Here is a 22,350-nt window from a genome sequence, read left to right on the forward strand (position 1 = left end):
TTCACATTTCTGTGGCAATATTTATACCATTTATGATGTGTTGCTTATTTGTCACCCATCATTTGTTTATTATTCTTTTCTGACATTCATGTCATCCATGTATAGTCTTGCACTGGTATATAATCACTTTTGGGCTTTTCATGTATTGATTGTTATACCAGTTTATTATTCAATATCTCATTATTTATATACTTTTACTACTTTATTCCTCTTTCATATGTATAGTTCACGTATATTACTATGGCACGTGTCTTGAACGGAGGACGTGTTTATTTGCATTGTAAGCTCTGAGGAGCAGGGCCCTCCTATCCCTCTTGTATTGAACTGCATTGTCTCCCGTTATATTGTAAAGAGCTGAGCAAGTTGTTGGTGCTATATAAATCCTGTATAATAATAATAATAATATAAATCCTGTAATAATAATAATAATAATATAAATCCTGTAATAATAATAATAATAATAATAATAATATAAATCCTGTAATAATAATAATAATAATAATCTAAATCCTGTAATAATAATAATAATCTAAATCCTGTATAATAATACAAATCCTGTATAATAATACAAATCCTGTATAATAATACAAATCCTGTATAATAATACAAATCCTGTATAATAATACAAATCCTGTATAATAATACAAATCCTGTATAATACTTACAAATCCTGTATAATACTTACAAATCCTGTATAATACTTACAAATCCTGTATAATACTTACAAATCCTGTATAATAATACAAATCCTGTATAATAATACAAATCCTGTATAATAATACAAATCCTGTATAATAATACAAATCCTGTATAATAATACAAATCCTGTATAATAATACTTACAAATCCTGTATAATAATACTTACAAATCCTGTATAATAATACAAATCCTGTATAATAATACAAATCCTGTATAATAATACAAATCCTGTATAATAATACAAATCCTGTATAATAATAATAATACAAATCCTGTATAATACAAATCCTGTATAATACAAATCCTGTATAATACAAATCCTGTATAATACAAATCCTGTATAATATAAATCCTGTATAATATAAATCCTGTATAATATAAATCCTGTATAATAATAATAATAATAATAATAAGCGTTGTGTTCACATATGGTAGTGCACTTGTGCTATTTGTGCGGTTTACGTTGTGGTTCACATGTTACGTTTTCTGTGGGTTATCCATTTTTCCCACCTTTTGTAGTTTTAGATTCATTTAGATTAGCGTAGCACCAACCCCCTCCTTAGTAAAATCATTAGGTTGTCAACAGATCAGCCTCTAGTGGCACAGATATTCAGCAGTGTGTCAAAAGAAAAAAAAAAAAAAAAAAAAAAGAAAAAAGCAACTGAGCATGTGCAGAGCAGGTTGAGACAGTGTAATACTGGATTTTAAACTGTACAGGCACTTAAGTTTTACATAGTCCATATACCTGCTAAAAAAGGGCCATCCTGAAGTGATCTAGCAGGACTTCATTTTCTGAGTAAACTTCCACTTTAAAAGTGCATTTCCACTTTTGCACCCAAATTGGGATAGCCCCTATTTTATATTTGTCCCATGTCCCCATTCATAAAGCATACATGCATCTATAGAACAGGCGACTTCCTGCTTAAAATGTACTGCATGGTGACTCCCCCCTCTCAGATCAAGTCTATAGGTCAGTTCCAACCTGGCTGACAGACTTCCTCATTTTGTACAAGAAAAACCCCATTCCAGGTGAACCCAGGTAAACTTGCCACACACAAATGAATAAAAAGGTGCTGGCCCAGCTCATACAGGATGACCTGTAGCAAAGAACTCCGGCTGGCTCCACTCAAACAGCTAACAATACCACATGGTCAGACCTGAACATCTAGAAAGATGGCTCTGGTATTCTGACTACAGCTGGTAGGGGACAAACCACTTACCTTTCAGATTCTGAGCCAGAAGAAAGGTAGAGCTGGCGGTAAGCACCCACCACGGCATCACGAACACCAGGCTCCTTCGACCAGATAAGTGGCAGCATGCGGCGTACACCAATCACAGCCTGAGGCACCCCGAACTGTGACACCGTGACAAAGAACTCGATGACTTCCTGTACCACTGCAGAGAAGAAAAAAAAGGTTTCTAAGTTTTAATCATTTTTAACCTCCTCGGCGGTCTGATTATGTCCATATTTCTGTGCTCAAAGCGGTACTTTTTTTTGCATGGAAATATGTTTTTTTTATTGTAGGCCTGTAATTTTTAGGAATAACTCACTGAAATCTGTCCAAACAAGAGTCTAGTAAACATCCCGGGGATGATAAAATTTGAAACACGAAATCATAAATTAGAATATAATAAATAATCATAAAAATATTATAATAAATGTAATTCAATAATATAATCAAACCAAAAACACTGAAATGTGAAATATAGCGCCAAGTTCGCACATCGCTGAGCTCAGTCGCAGAATCGTTTTCAGTGTCTGATGAGGAATTTCCCCCACCAATCATTATCACTCAATTCTGCAAGTGGTTCTGATTTACTATCGCTGTTCTCTAGCCGGTCTAAAACCGCGTCTGACCTAAAGGGACGCTTTTTGGACGCCATGGACGTTTCTCAGTTTCCAGGCAGAAAGAACAGTAAAAATGCAGGCAGGGCGCCGGACAAAGCACTCGGGACACAATGTATGTGAAATGGTTTGATACAGGAATGTTATACTATGTGATTTTAGTGAATGTCATTTTTTGTCTTTCAAATTTCCCGCCAGTTCCGTCCCCGTACGTCCAGACGTCGCAGGCAACGGAACCCGGAAGACAGATGCCGGCATCGGCCGGAGGACATTGCCGGGGACACTGCAGGACAAGGTAAGTGCTGGAGGGATCCCGGAGCAACGCTGCAGTGTATTCCTGAGTGTAGCTCGGGGTTACCGCTTGTGGTGCTGAAACTTTACCCCGAGCTACACTCGGGAATACCGCCAGGGGGGTTAATATTCATACATTCGGTTTTCAGTGAATCTAAAACCACACTTCAGGGCTCCAAGGCCCTCAAAAACCTGTTGGCGGGACCAAGCATATGAAATGTCTGCAGATCCCAAAAATCAATACAGGGGAACAGGAGGTGGGGAGGGGCCATAGTAGTTTCGCACAAAGGACTGCGCTAACAGGCTTTTGTTTCCTTCATATGGGTTTTGCATTACAATACAAGTCTGTGGAAAGGCAAATCCCACTTGTAGCAATGTCAGATCACTGACCTGGGGAGTCTCAAACATTTCAAACGCCAATCAGATGTCACAGACACTTTTTACGTCTGTTGACGCAGACACGAACAGTGGAGGCTTTCAAACACTAACTTTTAACACAAAAATCAGCTTAAGAATTGGACTTTTATCCCATATATTTACTATCTGTATTTTATATTCTAGCTTTTTGTGGTTTATAAAAAGAGCTTGGCCAATCAATTCTTTGCACTCACCAGACGATGCAGCTTCATACATCATCTTGCTGATGACATCAATGGCTTCCTCAATCTTTAAGGCAAAATAGTGAGCGTCTGTCAGGTACTGGACCAGCATTTCTTGCTTGCTCAGTTCGGTCTTGTCCTGCTCTTCTTGACTCGCTTCAGAGTTCTTGCTTTCTTCATCAGTGGGAGGGACCTGCTCCTCAACTGATGGAGATTCCATATTTTTGTCCTTTGCTGCTCAAAAAAATAATAAATAAATAAATATATATATATTATATTAACCATTTCATATCCGGACACTCACCCCCTTCCTGTCCAGGCCAATTTTCAGTGCGATCGCACTTTGAATGACAATTGCGCAGTCATGCAACACTGTACCCATATTAATTTTTTAGCTTTTTTTGAGACAGATAAAAACTATTTTGGTGCTATTTATTCACCACTGGGATATTTGTTTGCTATATAAATGAAAAAGTCCAAACATTTTGAAAAAAAAAAAAAAAAAAAAAAGAGAAGTTTTTTTTAAATAAAACGTTGCAAATAATGAATCTTTCTTCTAAAATCTTGGTCAAAATTTATTCGGTTACCTTTTTTTTTTTTTTACTAAAAAGACCCAAATTAGTTTATAACCAAAAATTATAACATTCAAAAATGTTTTTTTTACATTTTTATATAGATTTTTTTTTATATACTGTCACCCTAGCAGTACAGTGTCACCATAGTACACTGTACAACTTGTGCGGGGTGATGAAGTTTTTTTTTTTCTCTATACACCGATTGCTTTTACACCCATAAAGGCTGTAAAAGCAATCATTTCTCCTTCTCTCCAACTGCATTCTTGCAGCCATTGAGAAAGGCTGTGTGAGCTGTGATTGGTCACAGCTGATCACATGGTAAAAGGCTGTTGTGAATGGCCTTGTACCATGTGACCTCTGTGATCATTCATAGATTTCACACGTAGTAAGCAATAATGTCTGAAGTGACATCTTGCCTACTGCTCTTCATGTGATCACCGATTGGCCAATCAGTGATCACACGATCGGGACCTCGCACAACGATCTGTGTTCCACTGTGTCCGGAGAACACAGTGGGCACAGGATTGTGGTGCTGCATGCTCCCAGGGAGCGCGCACAAGCAGGGAGCAGGAGGACGTTTATAAACGGCAACCCGCCCCTGCACTGCTCCTGTCCGGCCGTTTATATACATGGGCCGGACGGGAAGTGGTTAATATTTATATTCCTTTTACGGATATAGTATTGACAGATTCATAGTGTAATAGTACTGGTGCGCAAACAAGACACCTATACACACAGACAGTGGATGGATATTTTATTAGGCAAGCTTGCTTGTAAATGCCAACTGCAAAAGGGATCTACAATTCATGCAAACACGGTCAAGGATGTTCAGTTTTACAGACATCAGAATGCGTGACCTAAAAAGACCTCTTCTTGAGGTGAAGGGGCAATGACATTAGGACATGGAAGGCCAAAATATGAAAGAGCACAACTTCCAGGAATCTTATAAGCCTATACCTTCCCGTACACAATGAGGGGTTATGGAGATGATGGGGAAGGAGGGGGATATACAAGAAGATGGCAGCATCAGAAATGTAGTAGGGCAGGGATGACCCCAAAGACCTTGAGTAGAATTTACTAACACTGGAGCAGACAGCTGGGTATGGGAACAATTCGCTTCAAGCTTTCACTTTCAAAGCTTTAACCTCCCTAGCGGTCTGATTATGTCAGTATTTCTGTGCTCAAAGCGGTACTTTTGCATGGAAATATGTCGTCTTTTTATTGTAGGCCTGTAATTTTTAGGAATAACTTGCTTAAATCTGTACGAACAAAAGTCTAGTAAACATCCCGGGTATTTTAAAATTTGAAACACGAAATCATAAATTAGAATTTAATAAATCATAAAAAAATTGAATTTAATTCAATAATCAAACCAAAAACACTGAAATGTGAAATATAGCGCCAAGTTCGCACATCACTGAGTAAAGTCGCAGAATAGTTTTCAGTGACTGATGAGGAATTTCCCCCACCAATCATTATCACTCAATTCTGCAAGTGGTTCTGATTTACTATCGCTGTTCTCTAGCCGGTCTAAAACCGCGTCTGACCTAAAGGGACGCTTTTTGGACGCCATGGACGTTTCTCAGTTTCCAGGCAGAAAGAACCGTAAAAATGCAGGCAGGGCGCCGGACAAAGCACTCGGGACAAAATGTATGTGAAATGGTTTGATACAGGAATGTTATACTATGTGATTTTAGTGAATGTCACTTCTACAATTTTCAAATTTCCCACCACTTCCATCCCCCGTACGTCCCGACGCTCGCAGGGAATGGAGCTCGGAAGACAGATGCCGGCATCGGCCGGAGGACATTGCCGGGGACACTGCAGGGGGGACATCGCGGGAGCGCAGGACAAGGTAAGTGCAGAAGAGATCCCGGAGCAGCGCTGCAGTGTATTCCCGAGTGTAGCTCGGGGGGGTTACCGCTTGTGGTGCTAAAACTTTACCCCGAGCTACACTCAGGAATACCTCCAGGGAGGTTAATCAAGCTGAAGCTAGAAGCTCGGTCACCACGATTCTGCCGGCTCTAGTTTTAGTAAATACCTCCACATTTGTGTTGTCAGCTTAAAAACAGGAAGTTAGGAGCAAGCTATTTTTTTCCCACAATAAAATGTTTATTGGTTTTGTGGCACAACAGCAAAAATGTACATACAACATTGTCAACCATTGGTCTTTGTCATTTTATATTCTTGGCAAGCTATGTTATCTACAAACTTTCAGGAGGACTGGTGCGAGACAGATCTCAATCAGCAGCTAGGAACATTGGGCTACCTACATTTGCAATATAAATAAGAAGCATCTGACTACTGGGGGGAACACGCCGTACTCCACTTGCTGAGTGCAGGAACTTTTATATTGTGACAAGTAGCTTTGTGAAGACTTTTATAATAAATGGTGTATATAGTTTATGTGCCTATAAAGCTCATATTTCAAGCATGCGTCTCAAGTTAGAGGACATGGCACCAAATAGCTTCCTATTACCACGGTACCACCCAGTGGTGACAGGCCCCCCATCTATTCAGAAACTAGGTAGGATGAAACACCAAGCATGCCATTTGCTTTTCTTTTTTATTTTGACACATTAGTTATCCTTTTGTACCTGCAGTACGTGAAGAGGGTAAAACACATGGAAACGTTTGCAAATTTTGCAGAAATGTAATAACTTTTGGTCTTAATTTTGCCTTGACATACGCCTTTGACAGAAAACACAAACCGTACGGTGCACATGTAGAGTATGTTTAGTACTGTGGGTTCACCCCATAACTGTTTAACCTCTTCATGCCAGCCGAACGCAAATGTGCGGCCTCCCGGCGTCTGGGCCTAGACGCCGAGCGGCCACACATTTGCGTTCCATTAAAAAAGGACATATGTGCCGAGAGTGCGCGCCCTGTGCGCTCCCAGCACACACGTCTGGTACTCATGGAAAGGTCCTGATCTCCTCTTTCGATCGGGACCTTTCCCGATCATGTGATCGCACGTCACATGACCCTAAACCCCGCCCTGACTCCCGGGTTCTGAAACTCTTAAAGAGCCGGGAGGCGCCGGCGTGAAAGGGTTAACCATCTTAAATCTCAATATAAATCAGACGCTACCTGTGAAGATTTCCTCCAGAATCCCCAGCAGGTCTTCGTCCTCTGCATCTTCACCCACTCCGAACAAGGAATCATCCGGGAAGCTCGAGATGCCTTTCCTCACCAAGAAGATGGCGTGTCTACAAAGAGGCAGAGATTGAGAAGAGAAATGCCATAGCATTGGTGCCGGTTATCTACATCCCAGCGCCCCCCGCACTGACTTGTAACTGGTGTTCTTCAGGAGATGCAGAACACGCTCATGTAACTTCTCTATTGTATCAATTTCTTCTTGAAAGTCATCATCTCCACTACTCTCCTGTGCGACAGCGTGCAAAGTTTCCTTTAGTTCAGGGAGCATGGCTTCCCATTCTTCCTCCGGAGAAATTACTACAACTTAAAAGGGGGGGGGGGGGGGGGAGGAAGAAGGGGGAACCCATTTTAGAGAAAGCACAAAGGTCACAGAAAGAGTGAAATAAACAAAGTATAAAAATGTTTATACAGCAGTATATCAGCTATGTTCACCAAACTTGGATCTCTACATTGCCCCCCGGTAAAGTTTATATTTGATATCCAGCTTTAATCGAATGTATGGTCATCAGGGAATTCCAGGACTCTATTCAATATCACTTGCAGGTTTCCTTACCGACAGCTCATGGGGAGCAGCAGGGTAATCTGTGTAATGGTTTGGGTGTGGAAGCCCCAGCAACATTATATTTAAAGAGCATACAATGTGAGATGTTTTAGCTATTATAAGTCTGGTTTTTCTGGTAGCTTCAGCAGTAGACCTATTAAATATGATTGGGGGGGGGGGGGTATAAGAAGGATAAAAATGTGTCCCCATTACTTGGGTATTATTCCAGGCCAGTTGTATGCCCAAAAATGGATCTCTTTACCCGCCAACCCTGAAAAAACAAAACAAAACAAAAAAACCAAAAACAAAAAGAAACTGATAACTCATGCACTGTCCAGACAGAAACCAGGTCTACCAAACAGAGATTGCCCTTTAAAATTTAAAAAGAAAAAAAAAAAAAAAATATATATATATATATATATATATATATATATATATATATATATATTAATAATAATAATATTATACATGGCATTGAATGGTTTATATTTTCTTTTTATTGCATAATTTTTTTTTTTTTATTTTTTTTTTTAAGTTATACATCATGATCACAGTTGTGTATGTACATCAGGCATGCTCTCTCTACAATGCTTTGTTATTATCCCTGCATCGCATAACAAAAACTTTGAATGATACTGGAACTGGTATTTTGCTGACATTTGGGCTGAGTGTGTGACTGGTTTGTTCGATTAATAGTTAGTTTCAAAAGGCCAGGGAAAAAAAAAAAGAAAAAAAAAAAAAGGGACCATGCAAGGTTTCCTAAATCCCTCCCTCTGACAAGTGTCTGAATGTAACCCTGAAACCAGAATCCATCAAATAATTACCAGGGAAAAAAAAAAAACAAATCCAGGCTAGTTGATTAAAATAACCACTTGCCTACAGGGCACTTTTACCCCCTTCTTCCTGCCCAGGCCAATTTTCAGCTTTCAGTGCAGTCGTACTCTGAAGGACCATTGTATGGTCATGCAACACTGTACCCAAACTAAATTTTCATCATAATTTTGAGACAGATAGATCTTACTTTGGGTAGTATTTAAACACGAATGTGTTTATTTTTTGCGAAACAAAACTAAAAACCCTAAAAGAAAAAAAAAAAAAAAAAAGTTTTTCTGTTATAAAATTTTGTAAATAAGTAATTTTTCTCCTTCACTGATGTGCGCTAATGAGGCTGCAGGGATGGTCGACAGTCATCACTTATGGGCACTGGAAGGCAGCACTGATTGGAACTGTTAAGCAGCACCGATAGGTGGCAATTATGGGCACTGATGGAGCTACACTGAAGATCAGTGACCATGTCCCCTTTGAGGAATGCCAATTACCGGCTGTCCTCCTCGCGCGCTGTCATCGTGAGGTGAGGACTGCCGATAACTGGCAATTCCCATTTACATGCATCAGCTGTGATTGGACACAGCTGATCACATGATAGAGCCTACGTCATTGGCTGTTTACTGCGATCCGCTGTCTCCCAGGGACAGTGCACCACCGATCACTGCGCCCCGTGCAGCTAGAGTAGGAGGACATTCTATGATGTACTCCTAGAACGAGAGAACCGACGCCCGTCCATCATTTCCTTGTCAAGCATGCACACACACTTTTGGTATACTAGATCCAAGAAGATAAGTGCACATTATTTAGTTATTAGCATAATAGGCATCATAATAATCAAAAAGTTAGAAGGCAAATAAATGTCAGCAAAACTAATACAATTCTTAGCTGACCTGGGCTCTTGATGCCTCCACTGTCAGCCTACCTCAGATGTCCGTGTGGAGAGCTGCAAGAACTAGAAGGAGAGAGTCTGGGAAGCTGATCGGTACAGCGGGGAGGCCTGGTTCTGGCAGGACAGCATTGTCTAGCAGAGGTCCTGACACTCTCCCACCACTCAGCTACCTGGCCAAGTTCGGTGTCACCTCCTGCCAACCCCAGGTCCCATGCATCTGTACTCCAGCTCTGCAGAAATCCCTGCTGTACTGAAGTCAGTCGCTCTCTCCTTCCAGTCATGCTTTTCTTAGGGCATTTGACAGGTGGTGAGGTGATGTTATAGCACCTACTCACTACCCGATTTACCCCTCTAATGCTGCACTATAAGAGTTAAAGCGGAGTTCCACGCACTCCGTTAAAAAAAAGTCAGCAGCTACAAAAAAAAAAAAAAAAAAAAAAAAAAAACCACACTGTAGCTGCTGACTTTTAAAAAAACAGCCACTTACCTGTCCCATGATCCCGCCGCAGCCCGTTTCACCAGCCATCCTGAATTACGGGCGCCGGCATCTTCAGTGTGGGCACCCGGCTGTGACAGCTTGCGGCTTAACAGCCGGGTGCCCACTGCACATGCTAGAGTAGTGCTACACTTCCTGAATGGCCCTGTCTTCTGGGACCTGTCACGTGTCCCACAAGACTTCAGGTGAGGGAGGGTAGGACGACAACTTCCGTTTCCAATCGCCTAGGCCAGGGGTAGGCAACCCGAGAGCCGCAGGACTACAAGTTCCATCATGCCTCTGCAAGTCAGAGCTGTAACTGTCAGTTTTGTAAATCTTTGCAATGCCTCATGGGAAATGTAGTCCCACAACAGCTAGAGAGCCGCAGGTTTCCTACTCCTGGCCTAGGCGATCGCAGCGGAAGTGGGAACAGGTACCTGTCAATTTCAGGTACCCGCTCCCCAAAAAGGTGCCAATTCTTAATGTGGAGAGGGGGACCAGTCTTTAAAGCAGAACTTTCCCTTTTGGGTGGAGCTCCACTTTAAAAATACAGCGGTGCAATGCATTGTGGCATGTGAACAGCCCCAATCCAAGCTGTTAATTTACAGTTCAGATGGGCAGTAAAACTGCAACTCAGCCACCCATTTTTACCACCCACGAGTGCTCATCTGAAAGACCTATTTTGTACCCATTATTTTTAGCGCTAGGTTTTTATAGGTTTATGTACTTATGGACCTTCCCAGGTCCAAAATTAATATTGAGAAGAAATTCAGTCCTTCACAACAGTCCCAGTTTCTCGTGTGGCCCTTTGGGAAAGGTAAAATGCCCACCCCCGATTTATAGGATGCAAAAAGGACCCAATCTGTACCACACGTCTGTTCAGTCACACATACCTGGGGGTTTAACCCTCTGCTTCTCCTTAAGTTCCTTCAGCTTTTTAGTCTCTTTCTCTAGAGGCTCCTTCAAATCCACACTGCTAAGCTGTAAATGATTGAGAAAAAAAATCCAAAATTAGGATTCCAATTTCATACATAATCCAACTCAATCAGTACACAGTAACTTCTGACAGACCCTCTGACTATTACCTTACAAGTGAAAGGATTGTTGGCGAGGAAGGAGGCCAGAACTTGTATGGCATTCTTACAAACCTTCACCGACTTATCAAACAGGCGACCAACCACAAGAGTGACCACAGCCTGGAAACGTGACAAAGGCAGAGCCTGGAAAAGACAACGAGGGGATTAGAGTGATGTTGATATGTAGGAATTCTCTAAGTCAATGATAGTGTGGTAAGAGGTACAGTTCATGATACACTAGAAAGGCACCTTTTCCTGCACAATGCGATTGATAATCTGCAGCACGCAGGAACGCACAAAGGTGTTGACATCATGAATGTGTTCCTGCAGAGTGTCCAGGAAATTATCTCTGGTGTTCTTCTCTGTATCATCCAGGTGATCGCCGCTAAGCACACGGACAACCATTTCTCCCATGACAGTCAGCACTGCGTTCCTCATCGTGTAAGGCTGCAAAAACAGAAAAAAAAAAACCCAAAAAAACCAAAAAAAAAACCACAAGTAAATATGGGATCATATGAAAAAAAACCATGCACCATAACCGAATGGCTCCTCAGCACACCTCGCCATCCAGGTAGTCCAGCAGCACGCTGATATTGGGCATGACAATGGCAGGAATCCGCTCAGCCAGCTGAGTAATAAAGGTGGCCAAGGTCTTCACACTTGAGCTTTCCTTGGAAAGATCCTGACAAGACTTCTGGCCAATCTTCCTGTAAAATTAGCAGAAAGTTTCCAGCGACATTATAAAGGATCTTTAGATTTTAAAAGTAAACAAGGTCTGAGGGGAAAACAAAAACCAAAACCAACCCCAAACCCAAACCCCAACCCAAACCCAAACCCCAACCCAAACCCCAACCCAAACCCCAACCCCAACCCAAACCCCAACCCAAACCCAAACCCCAAAACCCAAACCCAAACCCCAAAACCCAACCCCCAAAACCCAACCCCAACCCAAACCCCAAAACCCAAACCCAAAACCCCAAACCCAAAACCAAAACCAAACCCAAAACCGCCAGCCTCCTGTTGCCTGGATTCAGTACTTAAATCACTTCTCATCCGGCCTATGTAGATAAACGGCCAGACGGGAGCTCTGCCTCGGTGGGTGGACGTTTCTAAATGCCCCCCGCATCCATTACCTGTGCAGCTCCCGTGGAGCGTGCGGCACCATGATCAGTGCCCGCTGTGTTCGGAGGACACAACGGAACACTGATCGCTGTACGGGACATCTGTGTGAGGAAGTGACATGTTGTTTACTACTATTCATGTGATCACTGATGAGCCAATGTCCAAACTGGGCACAATTAGCCATTTCCCCTCCCCGGTGTCATGTGACTTGTTTAAGTTACAAGGTCTCGGGTGTGAATGGGGAGCAGGTGTTATCGCTCACTCTCTCATACTGGTCACTGGAAGTTCAACATGGCACCTCATGGCAAAGAACTCTGAGGATCTGAAAGAAAGAATTGTTGCTCTACATAAAGATGGCCGAGGCTATACGAAGATTGCCAAGACCCTGAAACTGAGCTGCAGCACGGTGCCCAAGACCATACAGCGGTTTAACAGGACAGGTTCCACTCAGAACAGGCCTCGCCATGGTCCACCAAAGATGTTGAGTGCACATGCTCAGCGTCATATCCAGAGGTTGTCTTTGGGAAATAGACATACGAGTGCTGCCAGCATTGCTACAGAGGTTGTGGGGGGGGGGGGGGGGGTGGGGGGAAATCGGCCTGTCAGACCACACGCCACACACTGCATCAAATTGGTCATCCCAGAAGGAAGCCTCTTCTAAAGATGATGCCCAAGCAAGCCCACAAACAGCTTGAAGACAAGCAGACTAAGGACATGGATTACTGGAACCATGTCCTGTGGTCATCTGAACCAAATCAGTTGAATTTGGTGTCACCAGGTGTCAGGCATGTGTGGCAGCAACCAGGTGAGGGGTACAAAGACAAGTGTGTGTTGCCTACAGTCAAGCATGGAGGTGGGAGTGTCATGGTCTGGGGCTGCATGAGTGCTGCCGGCACTGGGGGGCTACAGTTCATTGAGGGAACCATGAATGCCAACATGTACTGTGACATACTGAAGCAGAGCATGATCCCCTCCCTTCGGAGACTGGGCCGCAGGGCAGTATTCCAACATAACCCCAAACACACCTCCAAGACGACCACTGCCTTGCTAAAGAAGCTGAGGGTAAAGGTGATGGACTGGCCAAGCTCGACTCCAGACCTAAACCCTATTGAGCATCTGTGGGGCATCCTCAAATGGAAGATGGAGGAGCACAAGGTCTCTAACATCCACCAGCTCCGTGATGGCGTCATGGAGGAGTGGAAGAGGACTCCAGTGGCAACTTGTGAAGCTCTGGTGACCTCCATGACCAAGAGGGTTAAGGCAGTGCTGGAAAATAATGGCGGCCACACTTTGGGCCTTGTCACTTAGGGGTGTATGCACTTTACATTGTAGCGAAGTGTCATTTCTTCAGTGCGGTCACATGAAAAGATATAGTAAAATATAAAACAAAAAATGTGAGGGGTGGACTCACTTTTGTACGCACACACTGTTAAAAAAGTTGCCCACTGTTGTAGGACGAGCCACTCACCTCATGATCTCCCCCACTAGAGACTTCATCCCATACTCCATAGCCCACAATGTCAACGCATGGACAAGTACAGGAGCCAGGTGCTCAAAGTGCTGAAGGAGTTGGATTACTTTCACACTGACACCTAAAAACAGGATATAGAGAGACAATGAAATAAATAAAAGAGGGAAGAGAAGAGCTTGCATAGGCCCTTAAAATGCAAATAGGTTCAAGAAAGTGCTAAACATTCATTCCACTTAGGCTGTCCATAGATGGGTCAAAATTTGGCTGATTTGGAGAGGACCAGAAGAATTTTGATCAGTGTGTGGCCATCCTCTTTAGCCTGGGGGGGGGGGGGGGGGGGAGAATAGGGGTCCTTGCATTTAATCTGACGTGTCCCTATGGGATTCCATTAAAGTATATCTAAAAAGGCATAAAAACTTTAGTACTAGGGTCGTTTGTTTGACTTCCAACCACGGCACCACCTGCCTGGAGTTTGCATGTTCTCCCTGTGCCTGCGTGGGTTTCCTCTGGGTACTCCGGTTTCTTCCCACACTCCAAAAGACATGCTGGAAGGTGAATTGGCTCCCGTCTACATTGTCCCTAGTATGTGTATGTATGAATGTGAGTTAGGGACCTTAGATTGTACGCCCCTTGAGGGTTAGGGACTGATGTGAATGTACAATATATATGTAAAGAGCTGCGTAAATTGATGACGCTATCCAAAATAATTTTTGAATAGTGGAGATGGAGTAGAAACCTACTTAGGTTTTCACCGCTACCTCTGTCCCAACTAGGGAGATGCACCTATTAATATAGGGAAAATTTTGGGTTGACAGAACAGTAATTAAAAATGGAAAATCTTCCAATGGGGAAGGTGGTCCGGCGACCTGGGGGCCCCCGATGGATTCTTTGAATTTTGCAGGGATTTCCTTTCACTTTGGCTAGGAGACAGAAACTTTTTTTTTTAAAAGTAAAATCTACCCAATGGGAGTTTGCCTATAATTCTACTTTAATGAAAAGCTATGAATGGAGGGCAGGCCGATGAATGAAAAGGTCTGCCTCCTCCATTCATTGAAGCTATAGTACAGCTTCTATGAAACAGTAAAAATATTCTTGCAACTACAATGAAAACACATTGATGTCATGAATGGTATATTTCACTGGCCTTTATATATTTTTCCCCACATTTACATACAGACAAGATTTTCAGCAAAAAGGTGATAATTATAGGGTGAGGACTACACATCTAGAATTACTGGGGGTCCTTAAAACAGTACGCTTTTAAAGTACACGGAATTATTTTAATAGAAAAACGAATTAAACAACTTAAATTCAAGTGCAGCTTAAAGCCCGGGCTCACACTGATGCGGTGCGGAATTTGCAGCGTTTTCAGTGTGAATTCCGCACCGCATCAGAATCGCACCCAGTTCATGTGAACCACTGAAGGTGTGTATGGCAACACCTGAAAGTGGTCTGCAAAATGCGGTGCGATGTGCAGAATAAGGTCGCAGGGGTGTGAATACCCAAGCGATCCGATCCAAAAAAAGGGTCCTGTACATTTTTGGTGCGGGTGTGATGCGAATAGAGCCATACAAAATGTATGGCTCCAATCGCACTGCACACAAATCACATGTGATTTGTGCAGGAATGTGGTGCGGTTCCTATGAGAATGTACCCCACATGTGAACCCAGGCTAAAAGTTGCTTACCTGCTTCCTCGCAGCACTATAGCACAAATACTGCTACAGGGTGGCAGGGCTGCGAAAAATACATAGAGGATTTTGCTTTTCCGGGTAGGGGGTCCCGGCCAGAGATTCTCCGCTGGCACCCGGCGATCGCTAAAGAACAGTGACGGGGAGAGGTCTGCATGTAAACCATACAGATCTCTCCCGTCAGCTCCAGCGTGCTACTTTGTTGTGCTCTTCATAGCAGAGCAATACAAGGCAGCATGCTTACAAGGTATCACACAGTTAATCCTTTGATCACCCCCAATGTTAACCCCTTCCTGCCCAGTTTCATTAGTACAGGATCAGTGCTTTTTATGATCACTGTATTAGTGTCACTGGGGATGTCAATGGCAGTTAGCGAGTGTCAGAATGCCCGCCGCAGCAGTCCCGCTATAAGTTGCTGATCGCCACCAATTACTAGTATTAAAAAAAAAAAAAAAAAAACACACCCAAAAACATACATACCACCATTTGTAGCCACTATAACTTTCACGTAATCCAGTTAATTTACATGTATTTTTTTTTTCTTTTTAGCAAAGACATGGAGCGGGATACAGTTTGGCCTAAATTTATGACGAAATTAGATTTACATTTTTCTTACTGGACAGGTTTTATAGCAAAAAGTCAAAAATATATATATTTTTTTTCCTTCAAAATTGTCAGTCTTTTGTTTATAGGGCAAAAAATAAGATGCAGAGGCGATCAAATACCACTGAAAGAGCTCTATTTGTGGCAAAAGGACATAAATTTCATTTGGGTGCAGCGTTGCATGACCGTGCTATTGTCAGTTAAAGTAATGCAGCGCCGTATCGCAAAAAATGGCCTGGGCAAGAAGGGGGGGGTTAAATCCTCTGGAGGGCGAGGGGTTATTTCCATGCAGGGGAAAAAAAACAAAAACCCACACTCCATCCAAGATTATCCCGGGGGATAAACACTGCAGAATAGTTACACCAAGTGCTTGTTGACAGTACAATTGTTAAGGCTCCATTCACATTTGTGCAACACGTCATGTGACTTCGGACACAGTCACATGACAAAATCACAGCCCATGTACTTCAATGGAAGCCATTCAAATCTATGCAAGCTAAAGCAGAGTTCCACTAAAACGTGGTTCTGACAGTTACCCGCTCCCATTTCCAGCTCAGGGCCGCCCTCCTCATCCTACTTCCCACCTTGGTGAGCTGCTGACACGGAACATGCATGTGCATGCCTGCTTGAGACAGGTCTTGGTTGTTTACCCAAGAATAGCTGTGATTACTTAAAAACCAAAGACCCCTTTGCAAAATAAATATAATAAATAAAATGCACTGTATATTTGCAGATGGAATTTTTTTTTTCTGCAAAAATTAGCCTGCAACGCATTGTACCCTTGTTCTTGTGTGTAACGGTCATGAGATTCTTAAAGATCTGGGCTCTCACCTCCCCCATGTCAGCACGCAATGAACTCTGCCCCCTGCTGGAATCCTAATCCCTTGCACATCCCACTGCGGAAGGCAAGGTAATCAGAAGGGCCTGCTGCGTTTCTCCTCAGCTTACTGCAACAATGAAAAGAAAGTCAGAGACAAAAACAACATTTGTCCGAGACATTCATAACAGCATAGCAGATGTAATTGATTTTGCCATCAGATTAACAAAGATAAGTGCTCACATCTCCCCTCACCTGTTGGCGAGTGATGACCCCTGCCATGCCCACTTATCTAGCACCGCACTGCCTGTAGGTCCGCTCAGTCTCTGCACACTCAGACTTTAGAGGGCAGAAATAGATGAGACAGACCCGCTATTAAGTTGCTATAGGTCTGGCCTTACAGCGGCAGCGAGATTCTTCTCCACAGCCACCAAGATTACAGACCGGGGCGATGGGCAGAGGACGCACCCAGAGGAAGGAAAGTCACATTTGCCTTTTTGTGTCATCACTTGGCAGGACTAAGATTTAACCACTCGCTTACCGGGCACTTATCCCCCCTTCCTGCCCAGGCCAAATTTTCAGCTTTCAGTGCTGTCGCACCTTGAATGACAATTGCGCGGTCATGCAACACTGTACCCATATGAATATTTTTTTTTTTTTTTTGACAGATAGAGCTTTCTTTTGGTGGTATTTAATCACCTTTTTTTTTTTATTTCTTGTTAAACCAAAAAAACAAAAAAAACTTTTCAAAATTTTCAGTTATAAAATTGTATACAAGTGATTTTTCTCCTTCACTGATGTGTGCTAATGAGGCTGCACTGATGAGGAGGCACTAGTAGGTGGCACTGAAAGGCAGCTCAGATGGTCACTGATGTGGCATTGATGTGCACTGGTAGGCACTGATGGACACTGACTGGTGGCACTGCTGGGCTACACTGATCATCAGTGCCCTAATGATCAGTGCCCTAATAATCAGTGTACATGTCCCCTCTGTGTAATGCAGATTACCGGCTCTCCTCATGAGCCGTCAGCGTGACAGCTCATGAGGAGAGGAGGAAAAAAAAAAAAAAAAAAACATTTCCCTATCTACATGCGATCAGGTGTGATTGGACACAGCTGATCACATGACAGAACTGACATCCTCGGCTCTTTCCGTTGATCAGTGATCCGCCGTTTCCCCAGGGACACAGCGCACCAGCGATCAGCGCGCATGCACAGTCAGAGTGGGAGGACGTCCTCCCAGAACGAGAGAACCACCTTGCGCCTGTCATTTCCTTATATGGCGGGCAGGAGGCAGTTAATATTACAACAAAACCCAATTTGCTACTACTGTATTATAAAAAATAAATAGATATATAGATCTCTCATACATATACATACACACATATATCCATCCCTCTGTCTCCATCCCCTATTTTATATTCTAGAATATGCTACTGAAACACTGTAGGAGGAATTAAAATTGTAGTCATGCGGTCAGCTGCTAAAGGCCTGTGCACGATGTACTTCCTTCCAAACGGCTCAGCCTCTACATAACCACTCTTCAGAGGCCAGAGAGCCAATCCTCAGCAGGCACCACACACACATACAATCCAGCATCTCATTCTCACATAAATGGCCCAATCCATCTGTATGTGGATTTTCTTTTCCAGCAAAAACTAACGCCGGGAAACAATCCTGGACCTTGTGGAAGATTTAAACAAGGGATCCCACTGATTTTAAGAACCAATTTTAGACAATGAGCCACTAAGCCCAAGAAGAATCTGGGTGGTTCCATCTTGATCTATGATGCAGAGGCATAAACAAGCACTTTAAGGGCTACTGATTTCATTGTCCCCGCAGTAGGAAGTAGAAGTGGCCAGCTGGAGGCCCCTTTCCATATGTTGCAAGGGTCAGAATTCAAGGCCCTATGCCTGTTTCCAAGCTCAGTGCATCCATTGAAGCAACATGCAGTGCCTTCCGTTAAGGAGAAAATGTTGAAACCGCATTAGAATTAGGTGGCAGGAAGATGGCTGTTGTGGAGCATGAGAAGGGAGCCCTGGATAGCACTCCCAACAGTCAGAAGGGCAGTCCATGGGGATTAGGGATAGAAGGTGCTGCTCACCTACCACAGAAACAAACTGGTAAACAGGGAGGTAGAGCAGGAAAGCTGGGGGGGTGGTTGGGGGTTGTTCTTTGGTTAAAACTGGCATGAAGTTGCCTCCATCCACAGGAGGCGATAGCTGACTACTTAGGACCGCTTTTTAAAGTCTGCTGTGGTTAAAATTTCCTGCCTGTTGGGACAAAAAAAAAAAACAAAAACGATAAAATGTGGTTTTTTTTTTGTTTTTTTTTTAACTTTTAATACTGATCCCTTTCACGCCCTTCCTGCTCAGGCGAATTGTCAGCTTTCAGCACTGTCACACTTCAACAATTGTGCGGTCAAGCAAGACTGTATCCAAATTAAATTTTTATAAGACAGCTTTCTTTTGGTTGTATTTAATCACCACTGGGTTTTTTTGCCAAAAAACAGGAGGGGGAAAAAAAAAAAAAACCCACACACAAACAACAACAACTCCCTCCTCCCCAACACACTTTTTGCAAATAAGTAATTATTCTTGACTGATGGGGACTAATAAGGCAGCACTGACAAGGTGGCACTGATCATCAGGACACTTAGTGCAAATAAAGTGCTGACAGCCTTTCCAGGAATCGGGTGTCCCTTCCTCACAGACAGTGCAAGACTGCCGATAACCGGCAAGTCTGTTAACATGTGATCAGCTGTGATTGTGATCAGATTGCAATAACAGGCCAATCTCAGTGGTCCTTTACCATGTGATCAGCTGTGTCCAGAGTTTGCCCAATGCGTGCCCCAGGGGGCGCGTGGAAGGCACCTTCTGGGAGGATGTCTATAGACGCCGGCACATGAGCCAAGTCGCCCTACTAATGTCCTGCAGCCGAGTATTGGGTCCCGTGCATGCACGTTCGAAATCGTAAGCCACGACTACCTCCCTAGCTGCTCGTACCTTCAGCCAGCACGGTCATCCAGCAGTGGATCTGCTACAGCAGCCAGATGCTGCAAACAAGATTGTGGATTTGCTGCACTGGATGTGAGTTTTTATACATATTTAAACAGACTGACATTTCTAAATGTTGTGCTGCACCGGTGGTGGTCAGCAAAACACTGCCCCGCCACGCTGGTGGTCAGCGAAACACTGCCCCACCAGTCAGCTGTTTGTATCATTGAAACCTCTGTTATCTTCCGTTTTAAAAGAAAAAAAAAAAAAAAACCACAAAAAATGTTAATGTAAGAGTTTTTTCTAAACTGAACCTTAATATTCAGGTTTAAATTGCAGTGTTGGCACTATGCAATAAAAAGTGGGTTTTGGGTCGCAGTTTGGGCACTCGGGTGTCAAAAGGTTCCTCATCACTGATCTATACTAACTAAGCTTTGCAAAAATAGTAGTACTTTCAGCTCGTTCTGGTCACATGATCGCCTCAGCCAGTGTCGGCTGTAGAGGAATGGGGAGAGCACGTGGCAAGGGGCTGTGAAAGACCGGAGCGATGACATCACCCATAGGCTTCCATGGTACAGCCATAGTCTGTCCTTCCTCTTCCCTGCAGCTGCCACTGACTAATAGTGGATCAAGTGACGGGACTCACAGGACTTAACATGTCATACTCACCTGTTCTGTGCAATGGTATTGCAGAGAGGCCCCAACCCTCCTCTTCTCTGCATTTGATTGACAGCAGCAGGAGCCAATGGCTCAAGTCCCTGTGTTAAGAGGACGAAGGGGGAAAAAGATGCAGCCGTGCACAGCACTACATCTAGTCTCCCTTCTCCTCCTAGTCACAGGGAAAGGGAAGGAAATAGAAATAAAAAGCTTTTTTTTTTTAGCTTAAACGCAAGGAATGCATTAAAAAGGTAAAAAACCATTTTATTCTAGTATCACTTTAAGAATCAAACTTCCTGTACTTACTTAAGGTATCATTGGAGCGTTTTACAGCCACACCCAGAAGGTGCGATAATGCCTCCCACAGCGGCTTGTTCTTCAGAGCTCCCATACTTGGATTTTCCATCATTTTATAGCAGCAGCCGGTTACCATGCTGAAATAGAAAAGGGAGGACAGATGAAAGGCAAAGCAAACATTCAATTAGAGTCATAGTGGAGGTCATAGATTTTGCCATCAGATTACCAAAGATATGAGCTCACATCTCCTCTTTACCCGTTATTGAGTAATGAGCTCTGCCCTGCCCCATTGCTGGTCACCGCACATCCTGTAGGTCCTCTCGGTCTCTGCACACTCAGGCTTCAGAGGGCAGACATAGGCGAGACAGACCTGCAATACAGCTGCTATAGGTCTGGCCTTACAGCGGCAGCGAGATTCTTCTCCACGGCCACCAAGATTACAGACCGGGGCGATGAGCAGAGATCACACCCAGAGGAAGGAGGAGTCACACTCGCCTTGGACTCATCATATGGCAGTATAAGACGAAAAAGGGGCAAACTTTAAATAGTAAAAAAAAAAAAAGTTTATAACCAAAAATTTAATTTTTTTTTTATTATTTGAGTTTGTTTTTGTTAACATACTGTCACCCTAGTGACACTACTACTTGTGGGGGGGTGATGAAGATTTTTTTTTCCCCCCCCCCACACACTGATTGCTTTTACACCCATAAAGGCTGTAAAATCAATGTCTCCTCTCTGGCTGCATTCCTGTAGCCATTGAGAAATACTGTGAGCTGTGATTAGTCACAGCTTGTCACATGGTACAAGGCTGTTGTGAATAGCCTTGTGCCATGTGACCTCTGTGATCATTCACAGATTTCACTAGTAGTAAACAATGTCAGGAAGTGACATCATGCTTACTACTATTCATGTGATCATGGCCAATCAGTGATCACTGTACGGGACTGTAGCAAACTAGCTCATCCAGCTGGAAGCAGAGTTCTCCTTTACCTTGTTGTATTTGAGGTATTCCTTGAATCATTCCTCACATCCCCCCCCCCCCCCCTTTGCATTCCTGTGAGGCAGACTTTATCTCCTGGCAGATGATGTGGAACAACCAGGCTAAGACATGAGAAGTGGAGCCAGCCCGTCTGCGGAGGTGTCACTTTGGTCACCCACAGCTATGTAAGCCCACACATTATCAAACTGACCCAGGACTGAACATTCCTCAGGTCAACTGTATGGTTCATATCACGGGATATGAAGCTGGTAATTTAGTTAGAGTTTCCCTATGACCACTCCCAAAACGTGCAGTCAGAGCCCCCCCCCCCCCCCCTCCCCTTTGAGAGGGACTTTTAAGAGAGTCAAGTGAGTTAGTCTGAGAGAGACACACACACACACACACACACACACACACACACACACACACACACACACACACACACACACACACACACACACACACAGATCTCCCAGCAACATCGTAACAAGAGGAGATCAAAGAAATCACCCTGCTCACAACTTGGACTGCAAACCCAGGCATATGGGCAAGTAACTCAACCCTGTAATCTTCTTCCTAATTATCTCTTTGCTGTGTCTTTATATACATATATATATTTTTGTGACATCTCTTTGTAAATATTTATTTGCATCCGACGCTTTTAGTAATAAATCTCTCCTTCTGAAAGTGTTAAACTGTTTCTAAGCGCTTACTTGCAATTCACGAATCCCTGCCTTTG

The 22,350-nt window shown here is 43.3% G+C and overlaps 2 protein-coding genes and 2 non-coding genes across 6 annotated transcripts in view; 1 reads left to right on the forward strand and 3 right to left on the reverse strand.

Annotated features, from left to right (window-relative positions):
- Positions 1-22,350, reverse strand: part of NCAPD2 (non-SMC condensin I complex subunit D2) — a 74,385-nt gene that overhangs the window by 35,206 nt on the left and 16,829 nt on the right. For both annotated transcript variants that reach the window (XM_089663010.1, XM_089663009.1), the window contains exons 7-16: positions 20,642-20,769; positions 13,570-13,693; positions 11,539-11,686; positions 11,229-11,426; positions 10,989-11,123; positions 10,797-10,884; positions 7,302-7,473; positions 7,102-7,220; positions 3,449-3,670; positions 1,921-2,095 (exon numbers count right to left, since the gene is read on the reverse strand). In XM_089663010.1, coding sequence (XP_089519136.1) covers positions 1,921-2,095; positions 3,449-3,670; positions 7,102-7,220; positions 7,302-7,473; positions 10,797-10,884; positions 10,989-11,123; positions 11,229-11,426; positions 11,539-11,686; positions 13,570-13,693; positions 20,642-20,769 — 1,509 coding nt within the window. The remainder of the gene's footprint in view (positions 1-1,920; positions 2,096-3,448; positions 3,671-7,101; positions 7,221-7,301; positions 7,474-10,796; positions 10,885-10,988; positions 11,124-11,228; positions 11,427-11,538; positions 11,687-13,569; positions 13,694-20,641; positions 20,770-22,350) is intronic.
- Positions 1-22,350, forward strand: part of LOC149435103 (uncharacterized) — a 70,854-nt gene that overhangs the window by 19,628 nt on the left and 28,876 nt on the right. For both annotated transcript variants that reach the window (XM_089663011.1, XM_089663012.1), the window contains exon 2: positions 2,745-2,841. In XM_089663011.1, the coding sequence (XP_089519137.1) occupies positions 2,745-2,841 (97 nt within the window). The remainder of the gene's footprint in view (positions 1-2,744; positions 2,842-22,350) is intronic.
- Positions 16,895-17,196, reverse strand: LOC149435104 (small nucleolar RNA U85). The gene has a single exon (XR_016308559.1). It is a non-coding gene; the product is annotated as a small nucleolar RNA U85 (small nucleolar RNA).
- LOC149435105 (small nucleolar RNA U85) lies at positions 20,845-21,146 on the reverse strand. The gene has a single exon (XR_016308558.1). It is a non-coding gene; the product is annotated as a small nucleolar RNA U85 (small nucleolar RNA).

Source organism: Staurois parvus, unplaced genomic scaffold (genome assembly GCF_062004578.1).
Source record: "Staurois parvus isolate SC_StPar_1 unplaced genomic scaffold, SC_StPar_1.0 ptg001612l, whole genome shotgun sequence".
Classification (NCBI taxonomy): Eukaryota; Metazoa; Chordata; class Amphibia; order Anura; family Ranidae; genus Staurois; species Staurois parvus.